General features: G+C 43.5%; 1 protein-coding gene across 1 annotated transcript in view; it reads right to left on the bottom strand.

The window, feature by feature from the left end:
* Positions 1–20,855, bottom strand: part of RNASEH2A (ribonuclease H2 subunit A) — a 64,652-nt gene extending 43,797 nt beyond the window's left edge. Inside the window, exons 1-5 of the mRNA XM_085654475.1 lie at positions 20,556–20,855; positions 18,923–18,994; positions 3,832–3,958; positions 1,784–1,871; positions 1,291–1,428 (exon numbers count right to left, since the gene is read on the bottom strand). Of these exons, the coding sequence (XP_085510601.1) occupies positions 1,291–1,428; positions 1,784–1,871; positions 3,832–3,958; positions 18,923–18,994; positions 20,556–20,682 (552 nt within the window). The 5' untranslated portion in view covers positions 20,683–20,855. The remainder of the gene's footprint in view (positions 1–1,290; positions 1,429–1,783; positions 1,872–3,831; positions 3,959–18,922; positions 18,995–20,555) is intronic.
* Positions 20,856–21,170: the final 315 nt, after the last annotated feature.

Here is a 21,170-nt window from a genome sequence, read left to right as displayed (position 1 = left end):
TAATTCTAAAAGATAGTCACAAAATTGCACCAATGACATTTTTCCTCGCTTTAGTGCAGCTTTACAGCTTTCATGAATTCACAAGAATATACAATAGTAGGCCAGGCACTGCTAGGAAAAATTGATAACTGCTTTTTAGCACGAGCAATACGCAGGTGTAGATTTGTTGCTGCGAAAATCTGTTGAGAGTTTACAAGTTCACCTTCTCTCCAACTACTTTTCCAGTATGTAGCTCAATGGAAGATTGGCAAAATAAGGAAATTGCTATAGCATGAGCCCAGGCATAATAAGGGAGGCTAGTATCAGAGCTTTCATATACTGAGATTGCTGCCATCATTTTTTCACTAAACTATGTGGCATCAAACGGACAAGTGGATGTTTCTTTTACTGGACAAGTAGATTTATGAAGTAACCTGTCCCATGTACAAGTAGATATTGTAATTAAATTCCACACCCTTGCAACATCACCCTTTTGCGCCCCAATCCTCCCATTTGCCACATTTGAAATTAATACTCAGTTCAATGTGTGCATACAAGTAAAAAAAAAAAAAAAAATACAAGTTCATGTGCTCTATTGCGATATTTGCCAATAAGATGTGCATCTGATGACCAAATGAAGCTCTTACTCTACTCTTGAGTGATTGTATCGAAACAGACACGTGTGATGGTTGAAATGTTAGAGTTCACTTCATCCACTTGCAGTTTTTAGGAGATGAATTGCAGCCCATCGGGTTACCTCAATATGCCACTACACAGTGAAAAACACGTACAACTCAGACTAGTTTTCAGTCCAACCGGAAGTGTCCATCACATCCCCTCCGAACAGGCACACAGGCAACCCTGGACAGGGCTCAGCCTCGTTGGGCCCCAGTGAGGTGCAGTTTGAGCCCCAGGACCTACGAGTTACACATAAGGCGCCTCACCAAACACAAAAAGCGACGGATGCCATATACGAATTAATCTCAGGCAAAGGTAATTCTTCGTTTTTCTGCTCGCTTGCCTTTACAATCACCAACCGTATGTTGATCCGCTTAGTCCGGCGCCCATCGGAGCAGCCTAAAATGGAAGGCCACATACACTTTGAACAGGAGCACAAGCAACAACATGCGGGTGCTAAAACGCAAGCATCCAATGCCCTCAGAAGGGTGAATTCTGCTGGAACCATGAGAACTTGTTGGCAAACCACATCATTTTGTGTGTAGAAAGGCATGAAGACTGTTATAAAAACATGTAAGCATTGATGAAGTTTAGCGAGGGGCCGAAGTAAATTGGGGTGCAGGAGAAGCTCACCTTGGCGCAGATACTGGCAGCACTGACCACGGGAAAGAGAGAATCAGCCTTCGCTCGGACAGTCACCTCCAGCTCCGGAAAGCGGCCCTTCAGTTTCTCCTCGTACTTCTCGGCTGGGCCCACCGTGTCAACAAACACCTGGAAAGACAGGGGACATCAGCAGATTGGTGAACAGACGCTAACCAATGCAGCAGCTGGACTACAGCTTCTTACTTGCAAGCCACTAGAGTAAATGATTACTTAATTGGAAATATGGTTATCGATGATGCAATAAATACTATACTTGACGACAGTAATGCAATGAACAACATTTTTAGCCCAAGGCTCATTAGATCAAGCAGCAGACCCGCCTCTTTGTTGAGAAGGGCTGTACATAAACACTAATCTTACTGTCAACTTTATAGGACAAAGCTCTAACACTCAGCACACACAACTCGGAGGCTGGCACGCTACTTCCTGAATATTTAGGGTGCAAACAGAGGGCATGGCTTACCTCCTTCAAATTCACCCCAGAGTCCAGTGCGAACTGGATCAGCCCAATAGCAGTGTCGTGAGACATGGCATTCAGGTTGTACTTTGCCCTGCACGTTGGGAAAGGGGGAAAATAAATGACACAAAGTTGCCGCATATTAACAACACGCCTAAGCAGCAAGCAACGCAACCCCATTTTATACGGTGTGTCCCACAGAAATCTGACCAAAGCTATTTCTTGACCTCAGAAAGGCAATTCTAAATGGATCTAAACGTAAATATAGATTGTGGGGCATCCACTTTAATGAGAGAGCAACAACGTCATTCAGAGTTCCTTGGGTGCTGAGCAAGGTACCAAAGAGCTGTAAAGAAAAAAGACACAACAGGTATAAAAAGAAACGGGCAAGTGGTTGTGAAAAATATACGGTGCAGAAAAATAACAGAACTCCAGATGGAAAAGCAAAGATGAGTATACATGTGAGAGACAGAGTGCTATCTAAGAGCTGTAATGAAAATGTTGGGGATTCACAGGAAACCAGGCTTATTATAGTGTGTGGGGGATAAGGAGCGGGGGGTGAGCCAAGAGCATCAGTAGACTGGATTCTAGGTGAAGCGCTTGAACAGAGGTTTCGCAGGCCCACTTTTGTAAATTAAGTGATAGTTCTCTATTCTTTGGTATTTCCACCTCTTATAGTCTCCCAACCATGTCAAGTCTGAAGAAGCTTTAAATCCCCGTCGACAAAGGTAGTTTCCTCTGGCCACTTAGCCAGCATAATAGGAACACGTAAGGAGTTATCAATGCAGAAAGACTATGAAAGGAGCCCTGTTACATGTGATAGACTGGTCTAGGGTAGCCTTAGTCTGCCCCACACCAACCTAACTAAGCATCATTTTGGCTTCAGCTGATGTCTATGTAGGTGCTTGTGCAAGAAAGGGCATTTTGCAACTTGTAATCGAGAAGCATCGAATTATCTCTTATTATATGGATTACATCGTGGTACAATACAAGGCGAAAGGTTGAAGTAGGATGCCCATAAACCAGGGTTCACAGGGTATGCCCAGGAGAGCAGGATCTATGCCACATAAAATACATTCATATACAATGAATCTAAAGGGAAGTCATTTACAAAGTCAGTGGTTATACTGGCAAGCTGGCATGGATCCAACCCCCAACATACATTCATGCACAAGTAATACAGGTGGGCAGTAGAAGTGAACTGTGGCTAACTCAAACCTTCACTTCAGGTTTAGAGACCCCATTGTGCCTGGTTTCAATGGCAATAGTGTTGAATGCAAAAATAACAATTGATGGACAGAATGTTGAACATTGTCAAACATTCACCCCGGTACTGTGATCTGAGCCTATATCCATCATTTTTTGCTCCCCATGCCATTCCAGTTTAAACCCAGTCATATGCAAATCAGACGTGGCCCTGTTCTCCATGGGAACAGTCCAGCCCAACTGCCAGGTCAGGTCCTCCCTGGACTGGAAACAAGCATCCTAGGACTGGTGTCTGGGTTTCACCCCTCATCAGCCAGGCTTGCTGGACTCTAGTGGCATCGAGAGCACGGGAGTCACGTCTGGGCATACCAGTCCCACTCGGGGTGACAAATGCAAAAAGAACAATTGATGGACAGAATGCAGAACAATGTCATACAATCACCCCAGTACAGAGATCTGGGCCTAAATCTATCGTTTTTTTGCTTACCATGCCATTCCAGTTTGAACCCAGCCATATGCAAATCAGTTTTGACCCTGTGCCTCATGGGTACAGTCCAGCCCGAACTACCAGCCCAGGTCCTCCCTGTACTGGAAACAAGCATCCTAGGACTGGTGTCTGGGTTTCAACCCTCATCAGCCAGGCTTGCTCGACTCCAGTGGCATTTAGAGCACTAGTGTTGGATGGGAAAGGAACGTAGAAGCAAGGTATGGTCACAAACCATGAAAACGATCTATGTTACTTTCTCTTTGCACAGTTCTCCCCTCTACAAATCTGCAGGATGAATACTCTAGCTCAATGTGTTCAGAGTGGGAATTAATCGCCAGGTAAAGCTCATAACTGGTTGTACCTCTGCTGCATGCTTGTAGAGATGGTGTTGGGTGAAAGAACCTGCAGGGCCCAGCCCACATAATCCTTGGCGCTGTCAAGCTTCTCAAAAAGACGCTCCCTCTCTGCTTCGGTCAGAGTCTTGGAGTCTATTGGAGAGAAAGTGAGAGAAAGTAAACTGAAAAATAATGCTCCCATAGGGCTCTGAAGAACGTGCAACATGCGCCTGCAAGGATTCCTGCTTTCACAAACGCTAGTTTGGGGTTCTACATTTTAGCTATAGGAAAGGTGGCAGAACTGTAATCTGGAAGAGCTCGCAATCTGGAGCCTCATAAGGCTCTGAAATCATCACAGAAGCACAAACTCTGCTCTGAAGTACAGCTGCAGTTTCATACCCCATGACTTAAAGTAGTAAAAAGTTCCCTTCAGACATATATCGTTCAAAGTCTAAGTCAATCTCCAGAGATAAGTAGGCATGTGAAGATAAGGGTCATGCACGCTAGACCAGCTTTCAACATGGAACATTTGTCCAGTGGCTTTATCTGGAACTCCTGACCACATTGTGTTAAAGAACTGCAGATTAACATTTAGGCAAGAGACATTCTGAGTCAACCCACAGTCATCCAATCGCACCCCTCACCTCACTCACCACCTTGCAACTTGTACATGGATCCTGGAATCTATTTTTTAACCCAATGGTGGCCCACAGTAAAACCCTGGCAGAAGAACTGAACATTGCTACTGTCACACTCACAGTGCCCAACCATTCAGGCATAGTGCAAAAATGTGTCTTGCCGCCATCGCGTATTTGAAGCGTGATGTCATTTCCTGCCATGTCCAGGTAGGACATGGCTTGGTAGTTCGGGCTGGACTGTTCCCATGAGTAACAGGGTCAAGACTGATTTACATATGGCTGGGTCCAAACTGGGGTGGCATGGTGATCAAAAGAACAATGGATTAAATCCAGATGTGTGACTGGGGGTGAATGTTTGCATCGTTCCAACATTTTTCCATCACTTGTTCTTTTTGAGGCCCTGAGTAGGAAGGGTATGCCCAGATGTGGGTCCTGTGCTTACTGCGCCACTGGATTCAAGCTAGCCTGGCTGAAGAGGGGTGATGCCCCGGAATCAGTCCCAGGCTGCTTGTTTCTGGTCCAGGGAGGCCCTAGCTTGGCAGTTCGGGCTGGACTGTTCCGATGAGGGACAGGGTCAAGACTGATTTGTATATGGCTATGTCCAAACTGGGATGGCGTGGTGAGCAAAATAACAACGGATTAAACCCAGATATTAGTGACTGGGGGTGAATGTTTGCATTGTCCAGCATTCCCTCCATCACTTGTTCTTTTTGCTTATGTTACATTAAAGGCCTGCTATGCCACCATAAAATATGGGTGTGCCAAGGTTTAAACATGTAACTTTATACCATCCTGAAGTAACTTTGCAAAAGGTGATGTTTCAGAAGCAGACCACTTCATCATGTAACCTCTAGGAAGGCAAACTTATTGAAAGAAAGAGGTTGCCCGAAGTCCTGCCATTTCTAGCAGTGACAAATATGGACAACATGGAAGAACAAAGGGCCAAATGGTGTGAATTGCTATTTCAGGCTGTTTGGGAACGCAAATCCCCCCTTTTGTTATGTATGCAAGGCAATTTGTTAGTAATAATGTGCAAAATTTCATACTTTTGGTAATCGCTATTTTTGAAATTCCAAATAAGAAATTGCAAACTGGGTTTTCCAAATCGCTATTCATATGTATGAAGCATGTCCTAATTGTGACTAGTCACAAAATGAAGTTTTGGGAAATGCAATTACCACCAGATTAATTAAGGTGTAAGCTATATAAACTGGCCCAAAATGCACCAGGCCCTTTCACAATGGTGGCCTTGTAGGTTCTGGTGAGGATGAGGGTTTTGGCTGGTATGGAGAGGAGACAGGAGAGGATTTCTAGGGTTAGGGTAAACCTGAAGACATGAGAAGCTGTCTAGGGTTAGGGTAACACTTTCTGAGCAAACTGAGAAAGAGATATATGAGACGTACAGGCTTAGTTGTCAGATTATTTTGGATTTGATAGTTTCTTGATGGGCAAGAGTAAATATGCGAGTATATACACGATTCATACACAATAGATGCAGATTTAAAGTTTTATTTTTTTATTTCTATAAGTCTTTATTGAATTTTATAAGAACAACAATTTAAGTACATCTGGTGAAATCCAGCAACACAAAATGTCAGAGGATACAATATAAGCCAACACCGTCTGGTGGCAGAATGCACACTACATCTAACGGCATTGAGGATTAGGAGGGAGCGTTTAAAAATACCTCGACACTTGCAACAAACTGCAATGCTTCTCTTTAAGAACTGGGCAGATAGATCGATCAAACACTACAGGCCAGCCTGGGTGAGATGTATGGGTTAGTGCCTACAGAGAGATGTGAATACAGTGGGGGCTAACATTGTACACACCTTACATTTTCTGTCTACCATCATATCTGAAGGAATGGCTTACAGGTCTGTAAACACATTTATATCAGCAGGCCAGATTGCGATCCATGGAACACTCATGTGCCAACACCCATTACTCAGAACAGTAGTGAGAGTAATACGCCGCTCCCTTCCTCCGGAGTCCAGAAATGTATCCCTTTGGGGATGCCAAAAAGGTCCTTAACCATTTCCTCTCCTGGCAATATAGTAAATATCTACCCAGGAAAGAGTTCAGGCAAATTGGCTATGCATTTATGCCTCATATCCTACTGTCAGAGCCCAGGACATTACAGGTAAAGTATTCACCCCAGATATGGACACCTTCATATTTCCAGGAACACAAAATGCAACTCTAGGGTCGACTCGTACCCTGCTTTTGATGACACTCCAAAACTGTCTGTGGTGAAATGTATCAAAACGTGCCTGACAACCTTCTGCCACCACATGAAAGGCGGTTGCTGATTTCCACTTGTAAATCACACATAGTTGATCTTTCCCCCACCACAGCACAATAGGTTTGTTGGATCATGCAAGAATAGACACCAATATTTTGGGGGGCCATTCAGCTCGTGTGACTATGGCCTCAAAGGCTTTTATGTTGGGAACTCGGCTGGAAGACGTATTAAAATACAGCAGATTGGTCATCAGGATCGACCTTTAAAAGGTTTTACTGTAAACAGTCCTGGATATGGCTGCATTGGTCGTTAGAAAGCTTTGAACAAGCTTAATTCTCGCCTCAAGTCCTGACAATATAAAATTTCCTAGCTATCGTATTGTAAAGTTTCAGTGCAATTAAGGATTCAATGATTATCCCCACCCAACAAACAATGATAATGTCACACACCCATGTGTTAAAAGAGAAGACATTTATGGGCTGTTAGGGCGGAGTCCTTGGTAGGTAGTTATACTTTTGACACATTTTACGCTTGGTGTACTCATTTGTAAAGCTATGGAAGTTTTAAAGACAATAGTTATGCAAGGAATGAAATGATTGTATCGTATGCTTCTTAGAATAAATAGTTTACATTGTGATTAGATCCTCTAATTACAAGGAATGGAACCTTCAAACAGGAATAAGCTAGGGTCATGGGATGGCCTCTGTCGCATGAAGAACGAGGAGGAATAAATGGAGACAAGAGACAATAAAATGCAGTCTGGCACACGGCTGCATAAGACTCTTCTTCTTTTACCAAGTGTTTCTGGGAAGTTAGTTTTCTTATTGTTATGTTGAATGGCAGTTGGTACTAAAGCGAAGAAATTAGTTGAAACTTTGTTAAAATAGCTAGAAAATTCTAAATTTGTCCTGCAAGTTTCCATTAAACAGTTTAGGTGAAATGGTTTTAAGGACATCGATTCATCAAACTGCCACTGGTAGCAGAAGTGACATAACATGCCATGTGAACCGCCCACCTATTGTCATGGGAAGTGACATTACACAAACTTTGACCTAGTGACATCACCTGCCCTTTGACCCGCCCCGGTGTCACAGGAAGTGGCATTGCTAGGCATCTGATCAAATGACATCACCGAAGTGCCATCATGTGACCCTTGGACCACATGAAATCAAAAGAAACGACATTGCATGACCTTTGGCTTGGTGAGATCACATGAACTGATGCATCTAACTTATAGTTACATCACACATAGAGGCTGGAAAATCACTAGATACAAAAGTCCCCTATAAACAGACATAATTTAAATGATATTGAAAATGCAGCTACTTACATTGTTTCAGATAGTTTCTTCAGCTATACAATGTCTTGTCTATCAATGTAGTATTGATTAAGAACCTATCAAATAGTGTATAACAATAGAAAATAGGCTACTCAAGTTGAAATCAACCCTTATCAATATCAAATAACGTATAATTTGGGAAGTTGAAGGGCCTATAATGTTAAAAAAAACAAGTTCACTTCATCATTGATTTTTATAAACCAAGAGTACAGTGTAATTAAATCTCAGTCTTGGGACGTAGATAACAGTGCTATTTAATGCAGGTCAAGTTTCTCCAGCAACCTTCCTTTCCATGACAAGGTATACATACTTCTAAACCTGTGGAGCTATTGAACCTTTTCAGGTTTACTATAATTTCTTCAACAGAAAACATGCATATCACTGGTACAGTAATTGTGTTGATCAATATTATGCTTGCTCTGCATCAGCATGCTTCAGAGAGTGTTGAAAAAAATGTGGGCTGATTTTACTCCCATAGACGAAGATACTGGCTGTCATGTAGATACTGCATTACTGATAAGAAGAAATGCTGCTGCTCAGCTTCCTTGAAAAGAAGAAGGTGCTGACTGGGCGGATAGATAAAGGCCAACAGTTTGCATGTCCCCATCTAGAATTCTATCTTTTGGTCTGAGCAGCACCTGGCTCTAGTGATGACTGGGGCATCATCCTATGTAGAGACTGACAGGAGGATAAGTTGCAGCTCACCTAATGTGAAAACCAGAATAGGCTGACAGTGCACAAATACAGCATACAGATCTCCGAATAGGATACTGGCTGGTAAAAAGAATAGTTACTGTACTAATAAATGTCAGTCTTGATGAGAGACGAAATAGGTGGGCAGCAAGTGTTTGGCCTAAGGAAATATAGGTGGCTACCGCTGCTTTGGAGTACTGTTTCCATATTTATACAAAATGACAAGCGGATGTGATGAGGCTGCATATCAACTGTGACAGAAAGAAACTAAATGGACAGCAAGTTGGTGCTTTGCCAATAGTGCTTAGAAGCATGGTGGCTGCTCTCTTCTTGCCCCTGCATAGGTTACTGACTTCTGCGATCACTGGCATATATCTTCAGGTGGCATAGGCCTCAAGGAGAATATAGTGATTGAGGAGTAAACTGTTGTTTGCCTGACAATCAGGAGAAGGCAGTATGGTAACTGATGTCTGTGTGCCCCTGCATAGGTTACTGACTTCTGCGATCACTGTCGGATAGCTTCATGTGAAATAGTTCTCAAGGGGAAGAGAGAAGAGTTGAGGAGTAACTATTTGCCTTGCCATATGGTGAAGGTCGATACTGCAGTATGGTAGATGTTGTATTGGTGCTCTTGCACAGAGTACTGGCTTCTGAGATTTTACTGGCAGATTTCTTCAGGTGACATAGGTCTCAAGGGGAAGAGAGACTGGTTGAGACGCAACTGTTTGCCTGGCAATCGGGAGTAGGCAGATACTGCCTGGCAGTGGTGGTCCTCTTGCCCCTGCAGAGGATACTGTCTTCTGTGATCACTGACTGATGTTTTCAGACAGCAAATGGTTCAAGGTGAAAATAGATTTACTGGAGAGCAGCAGTTGCTTGCCTGGACATATTGAAGAGGTGGATATGCTTGGCAGCATGGTAACGGACATCTGCGTGCCTCTGCATAGGTAAATTGCTTCTGCGATCACTGGCGGATATCTTCAGTCTGCATATGCCTCAAGGTGAGAAGAGAGACTGACTGGGAAATAGCCGTTTCTTGCCTGGCCATCGGGAGAAAGCAGACACTGTTTGGCAGAGTGATTGCCTTCATCATCTTGACCATGCATAGCTTACTGGCATCTGAGATTTTACTGGCAGATTTCTTCAGGCAGCATAGACCTCAAGGGAAATAGAGACGGATTGAAGATTAGCTCTCGTTTGCTTGTCTATCAGAAGAATGCCGATACTGTATGGCAGCTTGGTAGATGCTGCCTTCGTGCTCCTGCATAGGGTATTGGCTTCTGTGATCACTTGCAGATGTCTACAGGTGGCATATGCCTTATGCGAGAGGAAACTGATTTAAAAGCAACATTTGAAGGTCTGGAAATCAAGGAAGGCAACAGTGGCTGGCAGAGTATTACATGTGATTTAAATATTCACTTGGTGCCGTGCTGGTTGCAGCAGTACTGATGCAGCTTGATTGCCTTCATGGGAAGATGAAATAGAATACAAAGTGTAAGGTTGCTTCTCTGAATGAGGGAAAGGACCAGCTCCTTTAAGAGGATACCGCCGGTGGCGCAGGTCAGGAAATCAGTCAATGGCTTCATTCAAATCTAGCGGCTTATTCTCATTAGGTTCACAAGCCATAATCATTCAATCACAGAGTCTCTTGTCTCCACGTTTATTGCACACTTAATTTTTAGGTCTCGGCTAGCTTGGCTGTGCACATGTGCAGCTCGCTCGGCGAGATTTAATGATTCTGAGAGAATTCTGTAAAGGGCTTCAAGCCCCACCCCTCTTTTCCATTGGCTGGTGTCACCGTTTATGTTAAACGGTGGCCAGCCATTGGGAAAGAGCACTTTGTGAAGTAGACATTTCCATTTTTAAGACGGCCACTTGGACAGGCTCGTCTGACTTCCTCCTGTCGCAAAAGGTTTTTATCTTTATGGGGACATGTGTTTCAAACACATGGCCCCATAAAGACAAGCTCCGCCGCGTGTTTATATTTGCATCTCGCTTATCCGTGGCTGCCTGGCGAGCGCGCACTCCAGCCATCATAACCCCTCTCCTCCACTAACCGACAGCCCCCCGCGACCTCCCCCGTCTCAGACAACGCAACCGACGATAGTAAATTTTGCTGCTGCAAAACCGGGATCGCAGGCAGCTCCGCCAATGCACCTCACTCCACTGCGTATTGCTACAGTTATACCAATATTTCTCACACGGAGTGTGGCTCTCTTGCAATGTTCACTAGTGTTTTCTACTATTTATATAATGTGTAACGTAACTGGTGCTCACGTAAAGTGCTCTGCCTGGCGAGCGCTTGTTTTCCACAGTCCCCGGGCAGCGCACCGGGGGGGGAGGGGGGGGGGGGGGGGGGAAATGAGAACTCTGCCCCAGGATCCCGCTGGGCTCACTGCTAGGAGCAGGGCGAGCCTGAAAATCCCAGCGCCCCCTCTGCGCAGACTGTAAACACGTGTGACCGGGGAGTTACAGGCCCGACCACCGCCCCTGTGCAGGGCAGCAACGTCCAGGATGAGCTCGAGAGAGGCAGCAGCAGTCTCCCAACAATCCAGCCATCATAACCCCTCTCTTCCACTACCCAACACACCCCCGCGACCTCCCCCGTCTAAGACAACGCAACCAACAATAGTACATTTTGCTGCTGCAAAACCGGGATTGCAGGCAGCTCCGTCAATGCACCTCACTCCACTGCGTATTGCTACAGTTATACCAATATTCAATATTTCTCACACAGAGTGTGGCTCTCTCTTGCAATGTTCACTAGTGTTTTATACTATTTATATAATGTGTAACGTAACTGGCGCTCATGTAAAGCGCTCCAATACCTTCGGGTCGAGTTCGCACTATATAAAAGTTGTCATTCTAACACTGCTTTGTCAATGCACATCACATAAATAATGCCTCGTTTCACTATAAGCATCACGTAGGGCATTAAAAGGTCTTCTCGAGCGCTACACTTCAGTAACTTCGTTTATACGTATAATCAGTTCCCTCGGAGCTCTCCCAAAGCACCTCAGTTTACAACCTCAAAATTCTACCGTATAGAGAACACTCAGCTCCGCAAATGCGCCTCACTGTAATGCCTTCTGCTGTTAATATACAGTGACCACAGACTGGTCATAGAAAGACCTTCACGTTTGTGCGTACACTCTGCACGGTCTGGGACTTCCATTCTGGCTCCGGATAATCTATACTGCACTATAAGGATGAAACACTCATGGTACGCCACGCCTCACTGCTGATCATTATGGCTGATCACACTTTACATGGGTACAGTTGGGTGGATACATCCGTGAAGAATTCCTTCTCTAAATTCGTGATCTAACCAAACTAACGCATCGTTTACACTCTCGATGTGATGTTGACGTGGGGATCTGCACTTAAAATTTCTTTCGTGAGGTAGTGGTTTAGCGGCGACACCCTTCATACTCGCTCTTAAGTTCATGTGCGAGGGGGCTTTTCATCAGCCTATCAAGCAGCATGAGGGGGTTCTCTTCTTTCTACCCCGCAAGGCAGTTTACGTGTGCGGTATTTTAAAACACGTGTGCCCTTTCGGTCATCTTGAACCGAGCACGGGTACCTTCATACTAATTTAAAGCAGTGATTGGGTGTGATACTCCCAACACATAGACCGTGTAAAAGGCTTCCCTCTTACAACCTCACTCAAAGCAATGTTGGGTAACTTTCCTCTTACGTTTTACCCGAAGCAATTTGTTAGGACCCATCTAAGCAATGTTTGGTGTAAGGAGCCCCCGTTCCCCAGGAGTGTGTGCCTCTGAGGCTCCCTCTTCCAGCTCCCCAATTCTCCATTCCTCCCGGCAGTTTGGCTTGACGGCCGACTTTGAAGCAGGGAAACCAGGTTTGAGTCTTGGCGGGAGACTCAAACATCTTGTGATTCTGGGTAAATCACATAATTTCCTTGTTCCTAACAATGAATGAAAGTGTCCGTCTGTGATACAACTATACCCCAAGTTTACATTATATAACAGTACTGCAAAAAAGAAAAAAAAAACTAAAATTTACCACGCGCATTTTTTGAAAATCCGATCATGTCTCGCATTTTAAGTTAAAGCCATTTGCTTTGCTATACAATACCATTAGCAAAGCAAATGGCTTTAACTTAATCAAAGGCAAGACCTATTGCATTTTTAATGCTGGTTTACCCTTTTCGTACAGGAGAAGAATCTCATTTGTAGCAGTAGTAATAGGTAATGTAAGAACTAGATTTAAAAGATCCAAAACCTGAGGAAACGATCCTGGTATATACATGAGTTACTGCCTGACAGAGAATACCCATTACATTTTTGTCTGAAAGGTATGATTTTGCAGTTTCCAGTTCGGTTTAAAGAACACTTGAGTCTAATGCAGTCTCTGGATATTTGTCACCAATAACTAGTGCAGAGGAAAAGTCCAAAAAATGTTCAGCTTTTGAAATGAACATTCTGACCGCAGACACGAGACCCATGTCTCGAAATCTAGAATCAAACTCATTTAAAAATCTATCCAAAGTAGAAAAATAAACTTCCTGCTTTAAGTGCTCAGGCAATGCAGTTCCACTTTGAGACATCAAAATGGCTGGATCTTTTCTCTACAGAGGTACTGACAAAATAATATGTAAGTTTGTAACTCAATTTATGGTGTCTCACAAGTAGAGCCCTTAAATTGGATTTTTTATGAACTTCACTGCTCTGCTAAGTCCTTAACCTGACTTAACAATTCGGTCCACTGACTTAGAGTTTCACTAAATCACTTCTTGTTGACTTAATTAGGTCTCATGCTCTTAGCAAGTCATGGTCTTTTCTCTGTAGTTCTTCTGATATGCTGAATCTTTCGGAGAATGAGTTTCAAACACTGAAATATAGGTAAGAAATCAAAGTTTTCAATGTTCTTAAGAATTCCTTTGGCTTCTGAACTAGCCTCCTTGTCATGTTGTTGTGATTCTATTACACAGAGAACATCGAAAATAGACTCAATTCGCATCTTTACTTTTCCAACAAAGGAGTACCAGTAAAACTACCTCAAACCCGAGAATCTTTCTAGCTCCATTATATACAAATGACTCCCTTTCTGAGCTTTCACCAAGAGCTCATGCCTTGGTGAACTTTGTGTGAAAAAAACTGCTTGCAATGTTAAAAAAAAAAAAAAAAAAAAAAAAAAAAAAGAGTTTAACTGGTTGTATGCAAGTTACTGTTTAAACTAACGCAAAGTTTAGGCGATGGGCATGGCAGAATATATATACTGCTTGTGATGCGATCGCTCTTATTTTTGCATGGACACCATTAAAACAGCAACTCATAAATGAAACTCCATCATAGCACTAGGCAACACATTTCTTCCAGCAAGTCCAGCTTTCTGTACTGCTTCAACAATGGCTGCAGCAAGGCAGGAGGCATCTAGCTTCTCCATATGTAACACCCTAGTGCATTCTCGTGAACATTTCATCACCATCAACAAAGCAGATAATAAAACTCAGCTGCTCTTTATGTGAAACATCTTTGGTATCATCAACTAGCACCGCAAAATAATTTGTCACTTTTCTGACAATGCACTCACGGACAAGCGCTGCCACCACAAATGATATGTCATTTTGGTAACCTGGAGCTGTATAGTGCCCATACCTCCTGGACATTTTTGCTTTTAACTTCTCCTCTTTATCAGAAATCATCTCTAACAATTCAATGAAATTCCGCCTATTGTGAGAATCCTCAGTTTCATCCATAGCATGGAATGCAAGCCCTTGACGACCTAAGAAACACTACCTTAAGAAGCTGCTCCACATGTCTATACTCCTCAATTCCCGCTCTGTACCAATATGAAATGAACACTCAGCACTGTCAGCATGTGAAGAAATATCACCAATAGCAACAATGGCAGAACTATTATTAGCACAGGGAGAAACAGCTGCAATAGCAGCAGATGTTTCAGGGACGTCATAAGAATATGAACATATGCCTTCACTGCTAGACAGAGCAGCATCAGACAACTCATTTGTTCTCTTGCCTCCATTAGAGCTTGTAGGAGGGTCTCCGGTACTCGTACTCTTTTTTTTTTTAGTGAACAAATCCACTATTGCTTTTTGTTTTGGATCTTTGGGTTTTATGGTAGGGAAAGACATGTTTCTTTGTTTGCATCTGAACTCTGCAAATCAGTTGCTAAAATGTCAAAGATACAGAAAAAATGTTTAGGGCATGGCACACTGAACATAACAGTGAAGAAACAGAGCCTTTCACACACAAGCATGTGGAATTTTTTGTAACAGCCATTTATTTATTAAACAGTACACAAGAGATGTGTTATTGCATATATTTTTTTCTGTATGGCAACATTGCATATTGTTGTAAACATAACCATGCTGACTGCCAATGGTTATTGTATCACACCTATCCTTTTTGAGCGTCCAAGGGTGGTATTTCCTTATTTTGGGGCACAACACCAGTGAAATCAATGGAGATACAAAGTGGTGTTGACTCCGAGCTGGGCCAAGTACTTTTTTTTTTCAGGGCAGACACAATTGAGTCTTTCAGTTGGATGTGTCATGTTTGGAAATTGAGGAACAGTCAAAGGGTGGCGACTTCCTTGTATTCAGGGGAATTAAGAGATATGCTCTAGCTTTCAAACTGTTTTATAATAAAGCAATAACAGGCTAATGACATGAGCAAAAAATCTATATACAAATGGACTACCCCGCATACTTACTCAACTTTTCATGCCAGGCTCAAGTTTGTGGGAAGACCCAATCCTGTTTTTACCCTTGCATTTACACTAGATGTCTTGTTAATCACAATATAATGTCCAGTGCCAACATGCAAAGCTAACATTTGCTACATTACCTTCATCATTAACCTCTGATATTCAACAGTTCTACCTAATAGATTCAATGCACAACCTGCTCTTTTTACTACCTTTCAGATATACACTCACTGTGCATGCTAAAGTGAAACAAGTGGCCCTCTAGCATTCCCAATGCATACTTTAGTAGTCTGTTCCATTGCTATTCTACTTTCAAGACTTTGCAGTAGAAAGACAGCAGACCAGCCTGTAAGTCTCATTGCCCTGCCTCCTCTAGCCATACCGAGGAACTCCCTACCCGTAAACCTGTGGGCTAACTCTGCCCTGGACTTTAAGGGGTCAACAGGGCCATGCAGAAAAAGACATCTTTGTACTTTTCTCTTTTACTGATGCAGCGCATCTGTTGATCCGCCTCAGTGCCTTCTCAATGCCCTTTTTTTATCCAATACAGACCACAAAATGGATCCTAGCCTAAGCATTGAAAATACAACCAAAATAAGGTAGATTGATGGTTTTTAATACCCTGGGAGTTGTTAAACCATTAATACTAGAAAATAAAATGTAATTCAAAAGAAGTGTACACCCTTTTATTGCAGGATAGACATTCTTTTTCAGTAAAAGTACAACATTTACCTCTAATATTTAGCAAGCTGTCAACATGCACCCCACATAACATTCCAGAATTAGTCATTTGAGCATCACCCCTCTAGGATTCATGCATCTCTTGCATTATCGCACTTTCTGCATCAACATGCATTCATTCAAAATGCATGATATTATATTTTCTCCTGTGCATTTTAAACAAACTACCCTTTGTCAGACACTGCCCCACCTTCTGTTTATGTGTTGTCCCACTAAGCTCAGTCTCTTTAGCAAACATTGTGCCTCAAAAGCAGATTAAAATGCAGACCGAATAGATGTGTACTAAATTGCATCGACCTATATGTCTTAGATCGTTGGAGGCCTCCCGAGATAAAGCTATGGCACTATTGTTTGTTGCTAAAAGTTTATTTTTTCTTTTTCCTTTAATGTGTTTTCTACATCAACACATATATTATTATGGAAAATGTTGAAATCAATGCTGTTTGTCACCATCTTCTATTGGCGTTTCATATGACGTTGAATTTATATTGGCTTTCAACAATAAAATTGAGTTGTGAAAATGAAAAACAATCCGATCAAAATGAAAAGCTGTATAACAGTGTGCCCAATAGGAAATCTTGTGTGGAACATACTGTACCAGCAACAAACATCTTATCTAACAGCCAGAATGCCGAAAGACAGGAAGGCTTGCTTTACAAATGCAGATCTTACAGTCCACACTTTAAATGACTGAATTAATCACTGCGCCTAAATTAAAACTTTCCACATTTTTTTAATCCATCACACACACATACAGAGAGCATGAATCATAAGGATGCAAACCAGTGTGTAGAAAACGTTACACAAGGCACAGGATACTACGAGGTGTAGGGTTCATATGCCATCCATACTGTTAGGCACTTTAAGAGTGTTTGATTTGGCGAAGCACAAACTCAGGATTCAGAACATAACACAGTGGTTAGGGTTGACTTTATTAATAAGAATTTATTTCTACTCAAACAAACCTCTCTTAGCAACATCAATATAGAAAGACTAAGGCAAAACACATAACTCTCTAACCTGCATATTCAGCCTGCATGCAGCCCTTAGATGGAAGTTCATAGCTCACTGTGCTAGATTACTAATGCAACTTATGCATTGTACAATAAAATCAGAATCTGTGACAAAAGCAGTAACCCACTGAGCTATCCACATAAAATGTTGTTCTTCGATATGCACAGTACACATTCTTTGCAGGAGGCATATTAACCCTCTGTGCTACCTTAGAGAAGTAAAAACTGCCACTAGACAAAACTCACCTTTCTCTACAGCAGGTACATTAATAAATCACCAGAGTTAACTTAACACTTATTGTTGCCCGAAACCTGCTAAATATAGAAGGAACATTGTAATGCTTTTAAAACTGCTGCACTGCTACAAAACCAGCCCCACTAACCAAACCTGCCCCCCACCCTTCCAGCCTTCTGGTGAAACGCCCACCCGTCGCCCGATACGACCATTCCAGCCTTGCTGCTGTTCAAAACAGACAATGTCTTGTTGGCCAGTTCACCAACAATCACTGACCGTGAGCATGCTGTGGCTACATGGGTGCATTGTTCGACAAAAAACAATTGCAATTAATGTGTTATTCACATTACCTAAACCATGGCTAGACCACTAGAAGGGTTGAACCTGAAACGTGTGCTCTTTAACTATAATTTCTGAAGTTTTGCAGAGCATTTGAAAATCTTGTGTCAACTCCAAAAACAGATAATCTGATCTTACTTTATATGTTTCTGTTAGAGGTTTGCCCAGGGCCCACAGCTCACAGGAGACAAAGACCGGCACCACCACAAGGGGAGTCAGAGAGTCGAGACTCGAGCCGAGTCACTATGACAACTCAGTCTCACTCGACCTCAGCTGCCCCGCTGCCCACCCAAGGGCCGATAGACTTGGAGAGTGACAATTTAGTGAAGCAAGTCACTCACAGCCCGGTCCCGAACTTGCATTGATTCTAGTCAGTCACTCTAGTCTTGACACCCAGCACTCTTGAGTCCCACTAGACTCCGAGCCTCATCGGTGCAGCTTTTACTGCCACGCGGGGTTTGCCAGGGCCATCATCATTGATGGCACTTTTGTGCTACCAGATTGACAGGCCTGGGACCTGGTCAGTGGTCCCAAACATGGTGATACACATTCCGCACCAGGCACCACGTCCTCAGCTAGGGTAGGGTGCAGCAGGTGCACACTTGCACTTACAAATACGCGCTGCTAGCTGCAGCATGTTTAGTTAGTCACTGCCCAATCATGCCTAGCCATGCTGTGCACGTGCTTCATGCTAAATAGCTTAGCGTCCTGGCCCAGGCCAGCAATAGATACATACAATGTTTCAAATCAAGGGCTGCGCCGTCCGGCCCAGGGTCAACATTGCAACGAGTGAGACAAGTTATTTCCCCCACCCAGGCCCAACTTGCAGGCCATCATGATATCTCTGCAGGCAGAGCTTCAGCGCAGCAGTGCTATTAAGCAATGCTTACACTGTGGCTGGTTTTATGCCACCAGAGTGTTTGCCAAGGTTTCGCTGTAATAGTTTCTCTATAAAATCACCTACAACTGGTGTCCAACACGCTTTTTTGCTGCATCAACAGAGTACAAGAAGGAATAGCTCAGATTTGGGTGGTGAATGCTGTGCGAAACTCAATTCAGAAGGCTACTGTCCCCCCACTGCCTGCACAGATTAATTCAGTTTGCTGGTTCCTCCGAAGTTCACACAAACAATATAGGGGCAATATAGTGTGGAGAGCATAGCTCTTGGTTTTGTGGCTTACCTGCGACCTTCAGATCCACCAAGTCCTGCTTCTTGGACACCGGGCAGTAACATATGCCGTACACCATAGGGCCTGTAGAGATACAGAAGCAAGTGCTAAACAGGCAGAACTGGTGCTAGATAGTGAAATGGTTCGGATACAGGACATAAAAAAAGTGCAGCCATCAACGGAAACAATTCACGTTAGCAGATAACACCTTCATGAAATTCACCTTGCAGGATGACGGATAGACGCCAGCACGGTGTGTTAAATAAAGCAGCCTATGGCGTTCCTAAACCCAACGCATTCAGTACAAAGAAATGTTCTCGAAACGTACAATGGCATGCACCCAAAACGTGAAATTAGCTGTGCTACTTAAAACATGAGGGTATGGGGATTCCCACCAATCAATTACTCTCACTCAGTTTACCCAATACATGGAAGCATGCTAGTATGTAAAATGGGAGTATGGAGCCTCCAAGTCTGTGGCAACATAACCATGCCATTTCCCACAGCATTCGCCAATATCTGAATGTGAGGCCTAGGCCTGGAACAATAAATGTATGGGGGCCTACAGACCAACAAGTAGGTACAAGGGTGCTTCATTGCCTTTCTGATGAGGCCCATGGACCTGTACCAATGGCAGGCCCAAATCAATTGAGAGTTAAGTGGCCCTCTGACAATACATGCGTTGCAGCACTTCAGTCCTGTACCAACTGGTGTGCGAGAGCATCCAGGGCCTGTCACTACATGCACTGCAACCCTTCCCTTAAGAGTTGTGCGAAAAGCACGGGGCACTGTTGAGAATGGGATAAGGGGTTTAAAAAGTGCCACAAACAATAGTTTATCAGGAACCACCTAAGGCCAGTGGTAAGACTGCATGGGTGCTCCAGCTCACAAACCAATGATGGGTACCTTTGGACTGTTCCAACAGTGCACATAAGTACCATCTGTTCTGTGCCGGTTATTGAACGGTACACCCAGACCCAGCGCATTTAGGGATACTGGAGCCCCAGGACATGAGCCAAATGACTCATGGGTCTCCACGACCTCTAGCTACAGATACGCTACCTATAAAAGAAGCTGGTCTGCACACTGTGGACTTGAGAACATCCAGAATCTCGGCCAGTGGGTATACCAAAACAAGCACTCCAAAGCACGTACTAGTGAATATAAAGGAAGATTTTTCCTAGCTAGCTGTATACTGACAGTTTGCGAGGTAGATTTTAATTTGGACCGTGCGCCTGTTTACGTAATATAGCACTTGGTTAACAACCATAAGATTTCGTGCAATAATGCAGCGCATTCGGAATCATACTCCCGATTCACTTTAAACTCAACGATTCGACTAATGCACGTGAAAACACTAAATCTGTGAACATTCTATGTAACGGTACCAGTAATGCCACTGACAAAACTTCCAGATTGTCACCGTTTTTGTGCGCAATTAGAACTTATGCAGAATGAAATGGGTGCACAAATGGCAACATTGCTCTGTTCTAAGAGCCAGCCGCTAAGCTGCAAGAGGTCCTGACTGCTAAAGTCTGTCATACCACGTACCCCACCCACTTCAAGAGGCCTCGCACATCCCACCAGTCTGTCACCCCCTCCTAACATAAATCCCGTAACCCATTCCCAAAGACCAGCCGCTCACCCAGGACGGGGCCCCGACCCGCTTCGTCTATTCCCAAGCAACAGGGCTCGCTGACACACAGAGGAGGCACAGCAGAGCTGAGCCTGCTGCTGCAGCTGTTGTCTTTTTCAAAGTCGCTCAAATCCATGATGCAGACACACAGTCAAACTCCCGCGCTCAGGACGGAGAAGGATGCAAGCAATGCGCACGCTCAAGGAAGTAGAACGCTCGCTCTCGCCTAAGCACGAAGCTCTTTTTTTCTGCCATTGTTCACGGCGGACATTTTGGAACTGGAATGTTAGCGTACAACTGAAGTGAAAGGGCGGGCATTGGCCAGGCCGCTATTTTTTATATGTAGAGCGCTCTGAAAAAAGAGCTAGAGTGCTAACCTATCTCGTAAAATGTGCACGCGGCGGTCGCCATTCTGCTGTACAGTCCAGCTCTAAACTTCGACTTGTAATAAAGAATGAAATCCCCTAAGTTTTAAGTCACTTTACTCTTTCATATAAAATTAAGTTGCACCGTTCTCCTCACTATGTACTTTTTAATATAACATATTTTATTGGAAGTTAAACCTTTATGACATAAAGAAAGCACTGTCCAGAAAAATAAACACAGTACAGTTTCATGTCCATG

Source organism: Triturus cristatus, chromosome 4_1, assembly GCF_964204655.1.
Source record: "Triturus cristatus chromosome 4_1, aTriCri1.1, whole genome shotgun sequence".
Taxonomy (NCBI): domain Eukaryota; kingdom Metazoa; phylum Chordata; class Amphibia; order Caudata; family Salamandridae; genus Triturus; species Triturus cristatus.
The sequence above is the reverse complement of the archived record's forward strand: the minus strand, read 5'-3'. Positions and strand labels throughout refer to the sequence as shown.